The 19687-nt window shown below is 52.2% G+C and overlaps 1 protein-coding gene across 4 annotated transcripts in view; it reads right to left on the bottom strand.

Moving 5' to 3' along the window:
• ZER1 (zyg-11 related cell cycle regulator) overlaps positions 1 to 19687 on the bottom strand; it is a 30035-nt gene that overhangs the window by 6416 nt on the left and 3932 nt on the right. For 2 of the 4 annotated variants that reach the window (XM_086324599.1, XM_086324600.1), the window contains exons 2-13: positions 12136 to 12386; positions 10704 to 10854; positions 9844 to 10280; positions 9403 to 9579; positions 8034 to 8148; positions 7742 to 7888; positions 7230 to 7403; positions 3954 to 4169; positions 2995 to 3036; positions 2716 to 2835; positions 1728 to 1843; positions 919 to 1107 (exon numbers count right to left, since the gene is read on the bottom strand). In XM_086324599.1, the coding sequence (XP_086180725.1) occupies positions 919 to 1107; positions 1728 to 1843; positions 2716 to 2835; positions 2995 to 3036; positions 3954 to 4169; positions 7230 to 7403; positions 7742 to 7888; positions 8034 to 8148; positions 9403 to 9579; positions 9844 to 10280; positions 10704 to 10854; positions 12136 to 12293 (2042 nt within the window). In that variant the 5' untranslated portion in view covers positions 12294 to 12386. The remainder of the gene's footprint in view (positions 1 to 918; positions 1108 to 1727; positions 1844 to 2715; positions 2836 to 2994; positions 3037 to 3953; positions 4170 to 7229; positions 7404 to 7741; positions 7889 to 8033; positions 8149 to 9402; positions 9580 to 9843; positions 10281 to 10703; positions 10855 to 12135; positions 12387 to 19687) is intronic. The other 2 variants (XM_086324601.1, XM_086324602.1) reach the window with 1 other exon arrangement.

Raw genomic sequence — 19687 nt, 5'->3', positions numbered from 1 at the left:
CAAGCATATGGTCCTTCAGCCCACTTCAGGCTCCATAAGGAGAGCTCCCTTGTGAGAGAGGTCATGAGCATGAGGGAGGGAGGAGGAACACAGATCAGGTGGTGCAGAGATGGCGGCAGGGGCAGGGAGGAGAGCCCCAACCTGGGCCGTCGGGGTGGAGGACACTGGGAAGAGAAGAGATTGTGACTGCACTTCCCATCATGGCCTTCTACACGCCATCTGCAATCATGGTTCAAAAGCTTGCAAGATGTACGTTCGACCTCCATCAACCCCCTCCCCAGGGGGAAGGGGAAGTGATTCTACTTCCTCTCTCCTCTGAACAGACAGTAATTGGAGCGTGGGCAAAGCCACGAGCACGAGCCTGTTCCTCCCGATATGGGTTTTCAGCTTCAGTGTTAATCACTATGCCATGGTCCGGGCGCATATAGAAGTGACTCAGTTATACAATAGGGAAGGAGACCCATAGCTGCGACTGGAAATTCAATCACGTGATAATAAGACTTGATGCCAGCTGGACGGAGGTAGTTAAATCTGTGCACAGAAAACTGCTGGAAGGAGAGACGCCAGAATGTTAGGGGGATGCTCTTTTCAGGAATGAATGGTTTCTGTTTGTTTCCTGTTGTTTATGTATTTTCTCCTTTTTTTTTTTCCTCTCTCACAACTGAACATGGATTGAACACCTGTGAATGGCAGGCTTAGCGTACACAGGTGCTGATGTGAGGGAAAAGGCACCAAGCTGAAGAGGTGAGGTATGCGCCTTTACGCACACACCTCATGGACCACATGTGGGCTTTCCACGGACCACACCTCAGTTATAAAGACCCAACTCAGGACTAGAAGGGCAAGTAGTGCCGACCACGCCTCCTTAGGAAGGAGCGGCCTGTCCCAGCACTGACCCCACGTCCACAGCCCCCGCACCTGTAATTGATGTTTCTCCGTGAGTTGATGTCCCAGCTCTGGATGGCTGCCCACATGCGCTCCTCCACCTCCTCCCGCTGGGGTTCACAGATGCCCCAGGCTTCGGGCCCATCAAACATGATGTGGGAGAGGACGCCGCAGGCGTTGTAGGAAACCTCAATTCCATCTGCCTTGCTCTCCAGCAGGTTGCTACCAAGAATGGAGAAAAATGGAGTCCTGATCCCCAAGGCCCACTTCAGATACAGGCTGCTGACTCCAACTCATAGATTAGATGCCAGAGAGACTATTGGTTTCTTTATCACTTATTATCCACACCGAGATAGCATTTTTTTTTTTTTGGCTGTGCTGCACACCTTGTGGGATCTTAGATTCCCTTCCAGGGCTTGAACCCAGGCCCTTGACAGTGAAAGTGCTGAGTCTTAACCACTCAACTGCCAGGGAATTTCCCATGACTTCTTTTTCATTAAAAAAATTTTTTTTTTGGCCATGCTGTGTGGCATGCAGTATCTTAATTCCCTGAAACAGGGATCAAACCCACACACCCTGCATTGGAAGTGTGGAGTTCTAACCACTGGACCCCTAGGGAAGCCTCCCCCAAATGACTTCTAAAGGGAATCTGAGGTCATTTAAGATATCGCTACAAGGGGACCATTTATGGCGGGTTCAAGGGATAAGAAACCACACCATACAGTGAAGGTGACATTCTTAACAGAAACCTAAACTGACAGCAGTTGCTACAATTGAGCACTGATTAGAGCTCTGAGCATCCTGGCAGCCAAGGCGAAAAGGGAAAGGAACAAAGTACCAACCTGAAGACGCTGATGAACTGGGAAGTCATTAGCTGGGGCCGTAGCTCCTTCACCTCTGCCACATTCCCCAAGAGTCCCAGCATATTCCGATGCAGCTCCTGCTTCTCCGGGAACTCCTGGCAAGATAAGAGCCATTGGGTCAGAGCAGTGAGTACCTGATTTGTGTCTGATGCTGGTGACCTGGAAGCTTTATGAGCACCCATCCAGCCATTTCTGCTGGACAAAGAGAGGGTGCAATATGCTGCCCTCCTACCTCGTAGTACACCTAGGACAGTGCTACGTATACACTACAAGGGATTGACATGGTGGGGCTCCATGCCACAGACTCAAAGGCTGAGTGCAGAGCTGACCTATAAAATTATGAATGGGACAAACATGATTCTCTTTATCAAAACTCAAAATATTAAGCTTCAGGGAATCCTTTTGGAAACTAGAGCAAGAAAATAATGAGTTTTAGGATGAAGAGGTCATCCTACTGGACAGAATTCTGTCCAGCTGACACCCCAGTGGACTCCGGTCAGACCTGGGCAGTTGGAGTGACCACACTGAGAGAGCGGTTTGGGTTTTTCCTTGGAGTGTGTGTTGTCTGTTAAGTCACTTCAGTTGTGTCCGACTCTGCAACCCCATGGACTGTAGCCCACCAGGCTCCTCTGTCCGTGGAATTCTCCAGGCAATACTGGAATGGGTTGCCATTTCCTCCTCTAGTGGATCTTCCCAACCCAGGGATCGAACTCATTTATGTCTCCTACGTTGGCAGGCAGGTTCTTTACCACCAGCGCCACCTGGGAATTCCCTTGGAGGGAGGGCTCTAAGAGAGGCCCAGCCAGGCCTTCTGGGTCAGGGAAGACCTCCACAGCACATCCTGGGCTGGTGGGTCTGAGTGGGCCCCCACTGCCCTTCCATGGGAACCACGGGGAGAGGGTAGCTGGGGGACCTGGGGACAGAGGAGAGGCCGAGTGGGGTCCGGCTGCTGCTGGAGAGGCGTTACCTTCAGGCAGTCCAGGAACAGCTTCATGCCGTTGAAGTTGAGGAACATCTCGCAGTTGTCCGGCGTCTCGTCTGTGATGTTCCACAGGGCGCTCCAGGAGAACTCCATCACCTGATCGCACTGAAGCGGGGAGAGGGCTCAGCACAGGTGTGCCGGGACGGGCCCACAGGCACCCGGTGAGGGGGGTGTTCCCTGGACACAGGCACACACCCCCAGGGCAAACCAGTCCCCTCTCAGCCGAGGGGAGGGGGCGGGTGGCTCCACAAAGATTCGACTTACTATCTTGTCCAGCAGCTTCTTCTGAATCAGCTTCAGCATGGTCTGTGGGCAGAGAACAGAACTTGAGGGGGGGCGGGGGGACCAGGGCTTCAAGAGCTACTGTGTCGTCCCAGAGCCAAGATGGAGGAAAGAGTCAGTTACTCCATTCCTGTTAGTACCTCCTGACGAGACCGCATCTGCCTCTCTAGGCACTACCCTGGTGGCCCAGTGGTTGGGAATCCGCCTTCCAAAGCAGGAGACGTGGGTTCGATCCCTGGTTGAGCAACTAAGATCCCATATGCTGCAGGGCAACTAAGCCCGAGCACCACAACTACTGAGCCTGCCGCAGCTAGGAACCAACACAGCCAAATACATAAATATTAAAAAAAAAACAAAAACCTGCCTCTCTATTTGGGAGGCTGTTCGAAGAAGTGCAACCCACAGACCTGGTGCTTAGCATTAGGAGGCCTGGCTCCATCTTGACCCGCCCCGCTTCGGGCACCTCCCACCCTGTGGACTTCAGCTTCCCCAGTGATGATTGAAAGGAGACTGGAGGTGCCTCCCTCATTCTTCCCTTCCCTTCTCCAGCAAATATTGATTATCTCCCCCATTGCGTGCTGGGCCCTGTGCTAGGAAGTGCTGGGTCAGGATGATGGAAGGATGTTGCATGGTGTCTTTCCCCATGGAGCTCACACCCAGGGAGGAGGCTGATGTTAAACAGCTAGTCCCTCAGATACTTCTTTAATCTCATCTGGGAAGACTTAACAGGGGCACCTGGTCTGAGCAGGCAGGAGTACAGTGGGACCTCCCGGGACAGTGGAGAGGCTGGGAGAGAATGACAGAGAGTTCTAGGTGGAGGAAATCTAGGGTCAGAAGCAATGTTCACTGCTAGGATGTGAATCCCAAATCCACCCTTTCAGCAGCGGGGCTCTGGAAGAGAGAGGAGGGAGGAGGGAAGGGCAGTCCCCCGCTACACGCACCACAACAAAGCCCATCTTGCCCACGGCCTCCTTGTGGTCGTTGTCCACCTGGCAGACCAGGGCGTTGCACAGGTGCACGGCGATGCGCTGGATCGACTCGTCCTGCCGCGTGGGGTTGAGGATGCTGAGCAGGAGCTCGTTGACGCGACGGTACTGGAACTCCAGCTCCTCCGGGATGCTGAAGTTGCAGAGCGTCAGGCAGCAGTTCCGCTGGACCTGGGTGAGGCCAGGAGACAAGTGGAGCACAGTCAGGGGTGGCCCTGGAAGCTGGACCCGAGAGTCTCTCTCGAAGTGTGGGATCGTCCAGAGGTGTGGCAGTCCAGGAAGGCTTTCTGGAAGAGGAGAGAGACTAAGAGGCCATTTATTTAACATTAAAGAAAAAAGTGAACTATAACATACAGAGTGGTGGGTGTAAAATACCAAGGAATAGTTTTGCAAATAATTAAGCAAGTGAAATTTTCAGCAACCATGGAACCACCATCTGGGTCAGGAAAAAGGACACTGCCAGCAGCCAGAAGTCCCCGTGTGTCCCTTCCTAATCATAAGCCCTCCCTGCGAGATGGCCCTATCCCGGCCGTTGCATACGAAAGATTCTCTAGCAACTTGTAGCTTCTTGTCCCACTGCAGCTTTCTGAGATCAACCACGTTGTCGTTAGTAGGTGAAATGCATTTCTCTTTTTTTCATTTGCAGTGTAGAATCCCAATTGATTCATCCAGCCCACTGCTGGTGGACGTTTGGGTAGACTTCGGTGTTTGGCTACTTCATGGCAGCCACGTGTATGGGCTCCTCCAGGGCCACCCACAAGTGGGGTGGAGCTTCTGGGCAACAAGGTGTGCATGTCTTCAGCTTCACCAGGTAACTCCAGAATGTTCTCACAGTGGCTGTACCAGTTTACACTCCCACCAGCAGCACAGGAAAGTTCCGGTTGCTTCACCTCCTTGATTTCTTTTTGTGTTATCTGTGGGTTATTTTTTTTTATTTTCATAGTATTCTCAGCACATTTTTCTCATAATTTAACTTCCCACCATCCTTTCTCATTAAATACTGGAAGTTCACCACACTTCATTACTTATGTAAATTAGAGAATATTACCAACCCGGGTTTGATGCCTGGGTCGGGAAGACCCCCTGGAGAAGGGAATGGCGATCCACTCCAGTATTCTTGCCTGGAGAATTCCATGGACAGAGGAGCCTGGTGGGCTATAGTCCACTGCGTTGCAAAGAGTCGGACATGACTGAGCGACTAACACTGCCGAACCCTTGTTAACTCTGTCCTTCCCCCCATGATATACACACATTTTTTGGGAAAAAATTATTTTAAATTATAGAAGCAATACTTACTCAATGTGAAACATTCAAATAACATTATCCGAGCAGAAAGTGAAAGTCCCTCACTTTATTCTTCAGAAGTAATCCCTTTGTGCACCAAAAGTTTGGTGCACAACCATCAAGATTTCTCTACCATGGAAATAGAAATATGGGGAGGGGAAGGGTGAAAGAGGTTTTATCCATGTTGGTCCAGAAGGTCTCTTCACTTGTCCACCCACAGGGTCATCCCTGTTTCCATGTTAGGATGTACAGATTGACCATCACATCCCATAATGTGAGTGGATCTAACACTACTTTGCAGGGCCAGGCCCCTATTGTTGAAAGCTTTTGGTTTCCTCTGACTTCTATGTATCAAAAAGGGTGACTGTGTATACATCTTTCCTTTATGAATATCTCTGAACTGTGGAATACCTAGGCCAAAAGGTAAGTGTGCTTACAGTTTTGCCAGGTTCTGCCAGCTGCCCCATGAAGAGGCTGTCCGATTCATACCTCACCCGTGGAAAGCGGGAATGTGTTCTTCCCCTGGCCTTCGTCAATGGGTATCATCAATCTCCCCAGCCAATAGTGGTTTTTGTTAATTTCTATTTCTTTGAATGAGTTTATTAATTTGAAAATCTTCAACTAGCACCCCGGGACCTCCCTGGTGACCCAGTGGTTAATCTGTGCTTCCAAGGTTCCCTGGTTGAGGAACTGAGATTCCACATGCTGCATAGCACGGCCAAGGGGGAAAGAAACAACCCTTTTACCTGATGATAAAATCTATCTCAACAAAGGAAAAAGTCTGGAGTTGGGAGTCAGTGGGAAAGGGGGCCTCCTCATTCCTGCAGAGGCTGCATCCCCACCAGAGCCTTTCTGGAGGACGATGCAAGAGTATATACCAAATGCTTTAAAAATACACAGGCCCACTGCTCCAGCCATTCTCCTTTTAGACAAGTCTCATAACAAGCATGGTTTACATGTATTCAGCAAAGCCTAATTTGAAAGTGCAAAACATGGGGACTTCCCTGGTGGTCCAGTGGGTAAGATTCTGAGTTCCCAATGCAGGGGACCTGGGTTCAATCCCTGGTCAGGGAACTAAATCCCGCATACAGCAAATGAGATCCCACTTAATCACAACTAAGAGCTGGCATGTTCGAATTAAAAAAAAAAGAAATAACAAAACGTTAACAGCAACCTAAAATGTTCAACCGTGGGGCTGACTCAGTCAGTGCAGCCCACGAACTCAGGGGAGCCTCTCCCACTACTCCATGGGGATGGAGCTTGGCCACGGCCTCCAAGTCCCCAGCAGAGTCAGCACCAGGGCAGCCTCTCCCTGGGGGAGGCGCTGCACACGTGCTGACATCAACAGTTGGGAAGCTGAACTATTAAAACCAGCTGCCCCGGGGGAGGAGCGCTAGGATAGGCACTTTCACTTTCTAGTTAGTCTGAGACATTTTCTGTTACTTAAATTTGTTTTCCAAGCATCAGGGAGCTCACTTTTTGTCATCAGAATAAAAACTTGACTTTTCAAATTTTGTTGTAAAGTGTTGTTGATATGGGAGATATTCATATTCACAAGATGCTGCTGAAATGAAAACCCATGTTATAAGACAAACAGGGTGGTCCTGTTTACTCAATAATTACGCATAGACTAAAAGCCAGAAGGATGTTAACGGTGGCTATCTCTGTGTGCTGAAATTATGGCTTTTTCCCCCCTCCTTTATACCCATAATTGTAATTTTTCTCCAGTAAAAACTTGATTACTTTTAAAACAAAAGCAGCTATTGGAAAAAAAAAACAACACCCACCCAGCAGAGCATTACTGGGAAGAAGGGCGGAAGAACAAGCAGGAGCAAAGGCCTGGGGCCCTGGGGGAGGGCAAGCATGGCATCCCAGGGATCGGCGAGCCTGCTGGCAAGGCCGGGACACAGGGCGAGGGGCCAGAGCGGGCAGCGGGCAGGGGCTCACCGTCACCTCCTGGTAGGACTCCATGCCGTTCAGCACCACCTGGATGACCTGCCGGCGCAGCCTGACGCTCTGCTCTGAGCGGTACTCGGAATTGGTCAGGTAGAAAAGGGCGGCGCTGCCAGTCACCTGGATGTTCTTGTCATACTTGTGGCACTTGAGGGCCGTGATGACCAGCTGTACCAAGACAGGGCACGGGCCGGGGGTTGGCCAGGCCTGCTGCACGTATGCAGGGACAGGCCTGGGGTGGGGTGCGGGGGCTTGGACAGGTCCTCTGGGGCAGGGCTCAGCCCGATCCCGCTCCCTGAGGGCAGGAGTTGGGGTTGGGGGACAAACTGGGGTCGGCCATGGTCCTGGGACAGGGTCAAGGCTGGGCCAAGGGAGGTGCTGAGAGATGGGGTTGGGCTTCGGGGGGTAGGATGGCCAGTATCCTGGGAAGGAGGAGGGGGATGGTTGAGGAGATGGGGGAGAATGAACTGGAGACCCTTGGAAGGCCCTCCAGGGTTGGTGCTGACCTTCAGGGCCCGCAGAAGTTGGTTGCAGCGTTCGATGCGTGCGATGTCGAAAAGCAGGTTGATGGCCCGCGAGGTGATCTCCGGCCGGTGCTCCGTGTAGGCCTCGATGGCGTTCAGCACCTGCTCCTCGTTTTTGTCACCACTCACCTGGAGATGGAGGATGCTCAAAACATCCCGGAAGTGGCTGAGGGGTGGGATGTCTGATCCTAATTCTATCTCTAATCCCAGGACAGACACCCCCTCCCTTGTCCTGGGGCGCCCTGGTCCTCCCCTCCCCGTGCCCCCCTCTCACTTTGTACGCCGGAATGTGCGTCAGGCGGCACAGGGAGGTCTCGAAGAGCCCAAGGAACTGCAGTGGCCTCTTCAGGGCCCGGAAAGGCATGATGCTGCTCTTGGAAGGCTCGATGCTGAGGGGAGAGGGTGCTGGCATCAGTGGCGTGGGGCCTGTGGCTGCCCTGGATTCAGCACAAAGGAGAGCCTCTCCCTGGGGGTGGTGAAGCACATTTCCTTGGGACCCTCTGCTAGGCCCTCTAGCCTTGTCTATTTTTCATTTTAAAGGCATAGGGGACTTCCCTGGTGGTCTACTGGTTAAGATTCTGCGCTTCCACTGCAGGGGGCACGGGTTTGATCCCTGGTCAGGGAACTAAGATCCCCCATGTCTCGTGGTGTGGTCAAAAAAAAAAAAGGCAGGAGACAGACATAGACCCCACCTCTTGATGGGAGGGTGACAAGGTCACATTGTAGAGAACACGTGGGATGGGAGATAACTGTTGCAGCCAATCCTGCTTGCCGTTCCAGGGAGGGCGTGTCACCTTTAGGTTCCCGCAACAGCCATGAATGGACATGCCCATCAACCAAACTCCATTCCAGTCTAGGTTGGGGGGAGGGCTTAAGACCAACGACAGTAACGGGGGACATATGTATACATATAGCGATTCACTTTGTTGTATAGCAGAAACTAACCCAACATTTTAAAGCAATTATACTACAATTAAAAAAAAAAACACACCAGGGACTTCCCTAGTGATCCAGTGGTTAAGACTCTGCCTTGCAGTGCAGGGGAGATTGGTTTGATCCCTGGTTGGGGAACTAAGATCCCACATGCCCAGATGCTGCAACTAAGACCCAACACAGCCATATAAGTAAATAAATATTAAAAAAAAAACAAACACCAAAGACAGCTAGAGGGGGTTCTGAATCAGCTCTCTCACCCGACCAACCCGGGGTCCAGCCTGTCAGCAGTTAACACCTAATGAGTGGTGGGAACGGCAGCCTCCCGTGAACACCACCACACGGCTCAGCCCATTTGAGTGCTGCAACCTCCCAGTCACTCCCCGTGCTCGTACCTCCAGCCTTTGCACATGCTGTTCCCTCTGCCAGAGCGCCGTGGTAAACGTCTTCTGGCAAACTCAAGAGTGAGCTTTCGGCACAGCCTGGATGCCTTGCCTCCTCCTCCTTCCTTCTGATCCTCGAGGCCACTCCGGAGCCCTGCGTTGCCCCTACCGCAGCCCCAGTGATAACCTGCCTGTCCCCACTAGCTCATACCCACTCGAGAGGGCCTGATTTATTTCTTCCTCGTCAGCACGGCACTTGGCAGAGGGGTGCCTGGTCAATGCTTGTTGGATGGCACCCACTCGCAAACAGGGCAGGTGGGGCCCCACCTGGTCTGTCCTGCTTCCTCGTCCATCTTGGAGATGCTGCAGTTCTCCAGGATCATGTGGCCGGAGATGTCCAAGGACATCAGGTTCCCCAGCTTCTGCACGAAGAGGCTCAGCACCTTGCGAGTCAGCTTGAACTTGTAGTAGCTGGAAAGGCGGTCTCGGGAGATGTCCAGGTGTCTGGAGGTTGGGGCGGGGTGGGGGTCACGGGTCAGGAGCTGGACGCAGACTGGGGCTGCCTCGTAAACTCCTGATGCTTCAGTCCGAGGTCCCTGCTACGGCCGACCCAGGCGCCCTGAACAGCCCTGATCCAGCCGGAACAAGGGGCATAAAGCATGGGACTGTCTCTTCTAGCCCCATGTGCTCCCTGGCCGGGGGCTCAGGAACCTTCTGGGACTGCCGACCCCCACCTCCCCGCGGCAACCCCGCAACCTCAGAGCTCACCGCAGCTTGTGCAGCTGGACGATGACACGGATGTGGTCGTCCGACAGGTCCATGTTGTAGAGCACGAGGGACACCAGGCTGTCTTTCCACTGGGTGAGGAAGGCCGCATCGCTCGTCTGGATGCCCGAGAGGTCCAAGGCAGCCAGCGAGTTGAGGGGCCGCAGCAGGGATTCAACGGGGACCCCGTCGATCATGCGGCCCAGGTTGAGGAAGCGCAGGCGGCTGAAGCCCTCGAAGGTGAAGTCCTTGACCAGCACCTGGCAGGTGGGGTTGACAAGGCACTCGTCTTCACAGCCCCCGGGGTTCTCCTCCTCGTAGAAGATGTTGGCGCAGCCGAAGAGGCTCAGGGATACCAGGGTGTGGCTGAAGCTCCTTAGAGTCTGCAGGCTCTTGGCAGACAGCTTCTCACAGTTGGTCAGGTACAGCTCCACCAGGTCCTGGCGGCGGGTACAGCCCCGTCATCACCTCCGCCCACGCCTACCCTGGCCCTGGGCCACAGGTAGGATTGGGGAGGGGTCTGCACAGTAGGAAGACCCTGGCGGCTCAGTGGTAAGATGCCTGCAGAGCAGGAGCTGCAGGAGACGAGGGTTCGATCCCTAGGTCAGGAAGATCCCCTGGAGGAGGGCATGACTACCCACTCCAGTATTCTTGCCTGGAGAATCCCATGGACAGAGAAGTCTGGCAGGCTACAGTCCATGGGGTCACAAAGAGCTGGACATGACTTAGTGAGTACACACGCATGCACTGCACAATAGGAAGGGCGCTGGTGGGGCCTTGGGATTCCTGCTCCAACTCCCTGCCTGCCTGTCTTGGGGCGGCCTCCCGTGGCCGTGCCCGGGGCCTGAATGACCGGGTCTCACCTGCTTGCGAATGGCCTCCAGGTCCTGGTCTTGCACCAGGTCCTCGCGGAGGTGGATGCGGGTGAGGCGGGTGCTGCGGGGATCGGAGAAGAGGCTGAAGAAGCTCTCGTGTGGTTCAAAGTTGCAGGCGGCGTTGACCAGCTCCACGTACCTGGGAGGGAAGGAAGCCTGGTTCAGGGGAGGGCCCCTCGCCCTCCCTTCAAGGCGCAGCACAAGCCTCCCCTGCCAAGGCTTCCCTGATCATCCTAGCAACAACCTCCATCTCCTCCTCCTCATGGTACCTGGTTGGATCCTGAGCACCTGACCAGTGAGTTTAAGGGTGGCCCCAGGACCCAGGAGTCCAAAAGTAACTGGGGATGAAGGGCCTCTTATCACTGGCAATCCCAAGCTCTTCCCCCCTAAACTGTAGACACTTCTGTAACAAACACACACGTCTGCACTCCCTGTCTTCTTTAAGCCAGCTTCTGATTCCTTGATCAGCCCCACTCAGGACCCCATCCAACAGCAAGACTGAGCCGAGGGGTCTGGAGCTCTGAGCTGGGTATAGGGCAAGCACTCAGCAGTAGTTCTGCTGAGATACCAGTGGAGCCAAGAATCCTGGCCTGGTGGGAAAAGCTGTGGAGTCAAACACTCTAGAATCTAAATCCTGGGTTGGATGTTCACTACCTGGGCAACTTCACACAAGTAGCTGAACTTCTCCAGACCTCAGTGCCTTTACCTGTAAAATGGACGCACTTCTGGTCTGCACAGTGTCTAATCTAGTGCCCAATCTACATTAGATACTTAGAACATTTTTTACGAGCTGGGCTCTTGGGTCACACACAGGTTCCCACTTTTATAGGCAACTTTCTGGGCTAACTGTTTCCCTCTGGGGAACCTGGACAGAACCCCGAGCAGTCAAGCATGGATATTACTCTTCTAGGAGTCTCTACTAGTGTGGAGATCCTTGGAGAAGCCACAGAGAGCGTTTCCGAATGATCTCATCCCTGTTCAGGGGTCAAGCAGTCAGGCACTGGTGCGTAAACATGTAATACGTGTTCAGGTTCACAAAGAGACATGTGTGCACAGGCACACGTACACACACACATGCATGGACACGTGCACACACACACACAGGACAGCAAGCAACTCCTCCATTTACATAAGAAGTTTCTACATCCTCTTAATCCAAACCGGCAGTTTCACACTCAAACCTGCCCTGTACACCAGAAACCCACGTGTGGGCACACACATTCTTTTACACGCACACCCCGCCACACACATACCAACATGTGCAATTACAACTTGATGGATACGGACAGGGATCCAGTGCTCTCCTGCACCCACGGATAGCCATGTGTGCGCACACCCCCAGAGACACACACGGGACTCCCAACCTCTCTGCACATACCCATGTCAGGCTTGGGCCCCCCCCAGCCCTGCGCCTGCTCACTCGTTGACGAGCCGGTCACAGATCTCGCTGGGCAGGAAGATGTCTGGATGCAGCCGCAGGGTCTCCTTGTCCAGCAGGCAGCCCAACGTGCCGTCCAGGTTGCGCAGGCAGAAGTCGGTGCAGAGGGCCATCAGGGACTCGGGGGTGTCGGACGCCATGCTGGGGGCCGGCAGGTGGGCCACACTGGGACGGGGCCCCCAGGGGCAACGGTGACGCTCTGATAATCACAGGATCATTGGCAGAGCTGCGGCCTGGGGAAGGGGAAAGAAGCTAAGCGAGCCACGGGCAAGGGCCAGGACCCCAGCTGCCCTGGGTCTGTCCACTCTCTGAGTAGTAAAGCTGAGGTGCCTGGAAGGCACATATAAATTGAGCAGTTTAGGGACTTCCCTGGTGGTTCAGTGACTGAGAATTTGTCCTCCAATGCAGGAGACACGGGTTTGATCCCTGGTCAGGGAACTAAGATCCCACAAGCTGTAGAGCAACTGAGCCCGTGTGTCACACAACTGAGCCTATGCTCTAGAGGTCACAACAAGAGAGAGGCCCGCACGCCAACATGAAGACCCAATGCAGCCAAATAAATAAGCAAAAATTAAAAACAAAAAAAAACAAATTTAGCTGCTTAGCAGGGTCGGGGCCAGGACTCCTGCCTCCTCCCTCCCCTGCCCCCCTGCCCCGCCCCGCTCTGATGCGCTACCATCTACCCATGATTTGACCTGTGCAAAGAGCAGGGGGCCTTGTCGGAGCATCTCCGTGACTTCCCAAAGTCTGTGGGCTGAAGTCCGTGTTGGGGATCCAGCACTTGGGTGGAGCTGACAGGGGCTTTTGCTAACTGCTACACTGGGGTGTCCGCTACTGTGTCACCTACCCTGTCTAGAGCTGTCATGGTGGGGACGCTAAGTGTGTGCCAGGGTTTAACAGACAGGGCATCACTGCATCTCACCGGATACGATTCGGAATGAGGGCTCCTCCCAGGGGGGAAATGCAGATACATGACCACAGAGAAGCTGTACATTAATGTTCAGCGTGGTATGATCCTGAAGCGTCAAAAATGGAAACAACTCAAATGCCCATCAACTGACGAATGGATACACAAACACGGTATAACCATGCCATGGAATTACTCAGCGGGAGCGAGGTGCTGATGCACACATAACACTGCACCCCGAAAACGTTCCGCTAAATCAAAGAAACCAATCACAAAAGGCACCTAAGGTATGATTGCATTTGCATGAAATGTTTGGCCAAACCGGCAAACCCACAGAGACACGGGTAGATCAGCGGTTGCCTGAGGCTGGAAGGCTGGGGGCTGGTGCAGGGAAACGGGGAGTGACTGCTAAGGGCTGTGGATTTCTTTTTAGGGGTGAAGAAAAATGTTCTAAAATTGACCCTCGTGACAGTTGCACAACTCTGTGAATAGACCCAAAACCCACTGAATGATTTACTTTAAACGGATGAACTGGATGGCATGGGAATTACAGCTCAATAAAACTGTTATTAAAAAAGCAAGGTCGAGTCAGAGAAACACAAAGGCTATATGATATCACTTACATGTGGAATTTAAAAAATAGAATGAACTAGTGAATATAACAAAAGAGAAACAGACTCACAGACATAGAGAGCAAACTAGTGGTTACCAGTGGGGAGAGGGAAGGGCAGGGACGAGACGGGGTTAGGCGGGTAAGAGGTAGAAACTATCAGGGGTAAAACAGTGTATAAGGATACATTGTTCCAACGTAGGGAAGACAGCCAATATTTCACAGTAACTCTAAACGGAGTGTAACCTTTAACAATTGTGAATGAGTATGTTATACACCTGAACATACAACAGTGTACATTAACTATACCTCAATTAAAAAAAAAAGTGGGGACTTTCCTGGAGGTCCAGTGGTTAGGACTCCATGCCTTCACTGCTACGGCCCCAGGGTTTAATCCCTGGTCAGGGAACTAAGATCCCACAAGCTAGTGTGGCAAAAAAATAAATAAAATAAAAAAAAAAAATGAGGTACAGTTAGGGAGTTTGGCAAAAAAATAAATAAAATAAAAAAAATGAGGTACAGTTAGGGAGTTTGGGATGGACATGTACACACTGTTATATTTAAGATGGATAATCAACAAGGACCTACTGCATAGCACAGGGACCTCTGCTCAATGTTATGTGGCAGCCTGGATGGGAGGGGAGTTTGGGAGACAATGGATACATGTATATGTACGGCTGAGTCCCTTTGCTATCCACCTGAAATTATCACAACATTGTTAATTGGCTACAGTCCAAAATAAAATAAAAAGCATAATAAAAAAAAATGGAATGAAGTCTCCGAGAATCTTCATGATCTTGAGGTAGGTAAAGTTTTCTTAAAAGGACTCATAAGATTAAAATGATAAACTGATATGCACTGAAGTGAAGAACCTTCATTCATACATACACAAAAATTAGTTTGAGATGGACCACAGACCTGTATCTGTATGTGAAAGGTAAAACAAACAGACTTCTAGAAGAAAACACAGAAGTATATCTTTATGATTTTAGAGTAGGCAATAATTTCTTAAGTAGGTCACACACACAAAAAACCCATAAAGAGAAACTGACAAATTGGACTGCCTCAAAACTAAGACTCTTTTCATCCAAAGGCGCCATTAAGAGAGAGAAAAGACAACTCACAAACCAGAAGATGTTTCCAATAATATATCCAACAAAAGACTTGTATTCAGAATGTATAAAAACTTCTACAGATCAGGACACAGAATCCAATTAAAAAAAACAGGCAAAGGACTTGGACAGGCATTTCATAAAGGATAAAGAAACAAAGAGTAAACATAAGGAAAAGGAAAACCACAATGAGATACCATTTTGCAGCCATCAGAACAGCTCCACTGGGAACAACAACACAGGCAACACCGAGCCTGAGTGAAGCTATGGAACAAGAGGAGGCCACCCACACTGCTGGTGGGCGTGTGAACTGCTGTGAACTGTGAGTGTAACTAGCGAGACACTATTACCGCTGAACACACACACGTTCAGTGTTCAGCAGCTCCACTCCAGGTGTACAGCCACCAGCAAGGCAGGAAAATGTTCATGGAGAGACAGACAGAATGTCTACAGCAGCTCTATTCCTAACAGGACAGAAGCTGAACGTCCAAACAGGAGAATGAAGATTCCGGTCGACTCACCAACGGCACACTACACAGCAACGAGAACGCACCGCCTCTCCACAGCCGGGATGGGCCTCACGGTGCTGAGCGAAAGGAGCCAGACGCAGAAGATGTATACTCATACACTGAGTGAAGCCACTTGTCTTTAACTTCCTTATGTTAAAAAACAAGATAATCTGGGAATTAACTCCCTGGTGGTCCACACTTCCACTGCAGGGGGCACGGGTTCCATCCCTGGTTGGGGAACTAAGGTCCTGAATGCCATGTGACATGGTCAAAAGAAAAAAAAATTTTTTTTTAAAGAAGGAAAATCTAATCTGCGGTAGCCGAAGTCAGGACTGTGGTTGTTCTGGGGGTCTGGCTGGGTGCTGAGAAGCTTCTAGTCCCTTATCTGAGTGCTGGGCATACAGGTGTGTGCACTTTGTCGATATTCAGAGAGCTGTCTATTACGACGTGTGCACTTCTAAAGATGTATATTGCAATTCAACAAAAAAGAAAATGGCCTGGACACCAAAGAGGTCCACATTTAAAAGGGATTCGGGATCCGGGTAAGTGATATTCCAACTGACTATGCATCTTCAGCTACCATAAGTGGCTAAGAGAGAACGAAAACTGAACCTTCAACTCCAAGTGGAGTGAACAAGACAGGAAACAATCAACCATTTATAGACCCAAGGACAGTCAAGAATTAGTCCCAACCATTTTCCTATGACAGTCTACGTCAGAAAGGGGGAGAAAGGAACTTCCCTCGTGGTCCGATGCCTAGGACACTGAGATCCCAATGCAGGGGGCCCTGGTTTAATCCCTGGCCAAGGAACTAGATCCCATGCGACACAACTAAAAATCCTACATGCTGCAAGGAAGATGGAAGATTTTATGTGTCGCAACTAAGACTCAGAGCAGCCAAATAAACAAAGATCAAAAAGAAGCAGGAGCAGGGAAATAAGCAAAATGAATCTATGGTGTTAGATGTCAGGGTGGTGATTACCTTTGCAGGAGGCAGTAATCAGAAAGTGGCAGGGGTCTCTGGGTGGGCTGGGATAGGTATGTACACTTGCGGAAATTCAAACTGTCTGCTCAGGCTCTGTGCGCCTGTCCTAGTCTATAGTATCCTTCAATAGTTTTTGCTTTATTTTTTCCAAGTGAAGGCTCTGTGGTTAGACAGAGCCATGTTTCAATTCAGTTCCACAGTTCACTTGTAAATTATTTAACCTCTCTGGTCCTCAGTTTCCTCATCTGGAAAATGGGGACAACAATCCCCACTGCACAAGATTGTTGGGAAAAACACCTCATCTCAGGCGTGACACAACTCAGTGCACAAGTGGTTATGACCCCACCTTACAGAAGAGGAAACTCAGGCTCAGAGACAGGGACTGTCCAGACTGGGACAGGAACCTCATCTTTTGGACAGCTCTGCAGGAGGTGAGGCCCCCGCACCACCCCTGGCTTCTTGGAGCCTCTGCATCCACATTTGAGGCTTCTGGTCTGCTCGGGAAACCGAGCGGTGGCCACAGGACACTGAGCCCTTTGGAACGGCCAGTTCTAAGTTCTGACACCACTGGTGACTGTGCTCTAAGAGCTCTGGAGACAGGCCAACCCAGCTTCCAGTCTCAGCCCCACTGACTGAGGGCTGGTGAACTTGGGCAAGCGTCTTCACTTCTCTGTGCCTCGGTTTCTTCTCTACAACAGAGAACACCATGTGCAGATAACAAAGCAATATAGCGAGGGCTCAGCATGGTGCCTCGCACACAGTAACTGCTCACTAAAAGCTTTTGCATCACCATCACCATCACCGTATCACCCCTTTCTCCTGCCTCACCTGCCCTGGTTCCCAGTGCAGGGTCTGCTCCCCCCAGCTCCAGGCCCCTGCTCCTCGGGCCTGGGTCTCCTGCCACCAGGCTCACCATGCCAGCTGTTCTACTGGTGCCGTGACACCCTTGAGGAAAAGCACAATAAACAGGCAGCCTGGGCCCTGCCTTCCCTTGCTTGCGCTCACTCTCAGATCTTCAAGAGGGCAGCAGCCTCTTGCCCGGGAAGCTGGGCCCAGCGTGCGCACCGCTGGCAGGGCCATGGATCCTGCTGGAAACTGCCGAGTTCATCTCTTCAGTCACTCAAGGCCTCCAGAAGTGGAACCAGCTCTGCAGCCTGCTCGCCGCCTCCAACTCCCTACTCCAGCCACACTGGCCTTCAGTGGCCTCCTGGCAATGGGCCAGAGGCAGAGGGTCACCTTCAGACCTTCAGTCATCCACTTTCTCCCCTAAACCCCGTTCCCAACCCCCAAAACACATTCCTGCCCCTCCTCCAGGAAGCATCTCCCAACCGCTCCAGCCCACACTACCTTTGAACTCTACTCAGCTGATGTCTCCAAACCCTCAGGCCTTAGTGTTGCTTCCTCTGGGAAGCCTTCCCTGACCTGCCCAGGGTTCTCAAGCTGGCTGCCCCACGGGCCCTACCACAATTAACATTTTGAACCGATGCTGGTTTAACAATCCAGCTTCCCTGCCAGCCAGCCAGCTGCTCGAGGGCAGGAACCAGGCTGTCTCTTCCCCTATCCCCGTACTTGGCCCAGGGTTACTGTCTATCAGGCACGTCTTGGTCCTCGTGCAGCACATTGGTTCTAGAGGGAGACAGACACCTCCACCTAAGAAGCACACAAACCCATGCCACTGGGCCCCGTGCTCTGAAGGAGAGGGTGGTACCTGGGGCTCTGGGTGCCCGAGCCCCAGGGGACCTGCCCTGGGCTGGGGAGTCAGTGCAGGCGTCCTTGGAAGTGACATTTCAGCAGCGACCCAAAAGATGAGTCATAGTTCACTCTGGTGGCAGGGAGAGAAGGGAAAGGCATTCCAGGAAAAAGGATAAGATGCTCCCAGACTGAAAGGGCAGAGGGTGTGGGGCCCTGGCACCACAGGCTCGATTCCACGACTCCGGGCCGAACAAAGGCCGCATGCCCCATGTGGGCACGACATGTGTGTTGCAGGGTTTCAGCACAAGCAGGGAACCTGGGGGGCAAGGCATACTCTCGGATGCTCCCTGCCTGCTGTGCCCGGGACAGTGCCAGCACCCAGGGGGCAGAGCAGAACCCTCCCCACTCTGAATGGGAGAGCTGCAGGGGGTTTGCCCTTTCTGCAGGACAAGCCCAGTCACCCAGGTAGCTGCTCGGCCCTAACCTTGCTCCTCAGCTGGAAGAAACACCAGTTTTTCAGCCGCCAAGATGAACCAAGTGCCTTCAAAAGATAACCGGCCAGATGGCACGGATCTGGCAACCAGCTTTTGGCAGTGCCAGCCCTGCTGCTGGGGGCGGGGATGAGCTGGAGGAAGAATGGGCCGTACATCTCAGCACAGAGGCTGAGACACCTGGGGGCCCCCCCTACTTGTACCCCTTCAGGCCAGAGGTGGGCATCTCTACCCACCCCACGACTAGTCCCTCGGGCTCTGCATTCTCATGGTGGGCACTGGCCATTTGGGATTCTGGCAACTGGAGATGGAGAGAACTCTGATTATAACAGAACGAGCACACAGCAGAAGAACCTGCGTCTTCATCCTATCTCTTGCCTGCATCTGACAGGAGCTATGACATCCAGGGCGGTGGGGGGCAGTGGGGAGCGAACAGTAACACTCGCCTCCAAGTTGGCTGCTTCCAGTCTAAGCTCCTTACGGCTTTATTTCATATAGTTGCTAACTTAACCAACAAATGACATTCTCTAGGATCCTGTGCTTGTGGCTAATTCATCGCTTGTATAATAATTTGTCTAACAACTCCTCCCCCAGCCCGGGCTGGGCTGCGAGGATTCAGGAGGAGAGGAATCTTCTCCGCTTCCACCCTCCTGGGTCCTTGGGGCCTGGCCTGTGCCTGGCACATAACCGAATAAAGGTTTGCTTCTGCCCCAGTTGCCCCATTAAAACACCCTGAGGTAGAGATTGTTACTCTGTATTCCGATGAAGACACTGAGGCTTGTCTAAAGTCACACAACTGACAAGAGTGCAGTGCAATCCAAACCTAAACCAAACCCGTGCTTCTCACCAAGCCATCCAGTCTCCTGTCCATCCAGTGGAAGGAGAAGGGAATCCGGGATCCAGAGGAGGGCACATGGGACCCCGCCAGTGTCCTGACACCCAGCCGACAGAGGCTGGGGGAGCCAGAAGCTCTAAGCGGTGCCCACCCTGTGAAATATTAACCCAGGAGCTACAGGGAAAACCCAAACAAATATCCTATTTACAGAGGCTGGAAGCTTTCCAGGAGGGAGCGGATCACAGGCCAGATAGAGGGGGTGGGAGGCTGCTGTGGAGGGGGTCAGGGCAGATGCTGGGGGCAGGGGTGCAGGCGAGGATCTGAGGGCATACCAGCGGGTCTCTGACCTGCAGAGACTAATTTGCAGGGTGGGTGACATTAGGAAGATGTGGA

The sequence above is a fragment of the Bos grunniens genome, chromosome 11, assembly GCF_055505025.1.
Source record: "Bos grunniens cultivar Pamir isolate PY7600 chromosome 11, Bosgru_T2T1.0, whole genome shotgun sequence".
NCBI lineage: Eukaryota > Metazoa > Chordata > Mammalia > Artiodactyla > Bovidae > Bos > Bos grunniens.
This window is presented reverse-complemented; position numbering and strand designations above follow the sequence as displayed.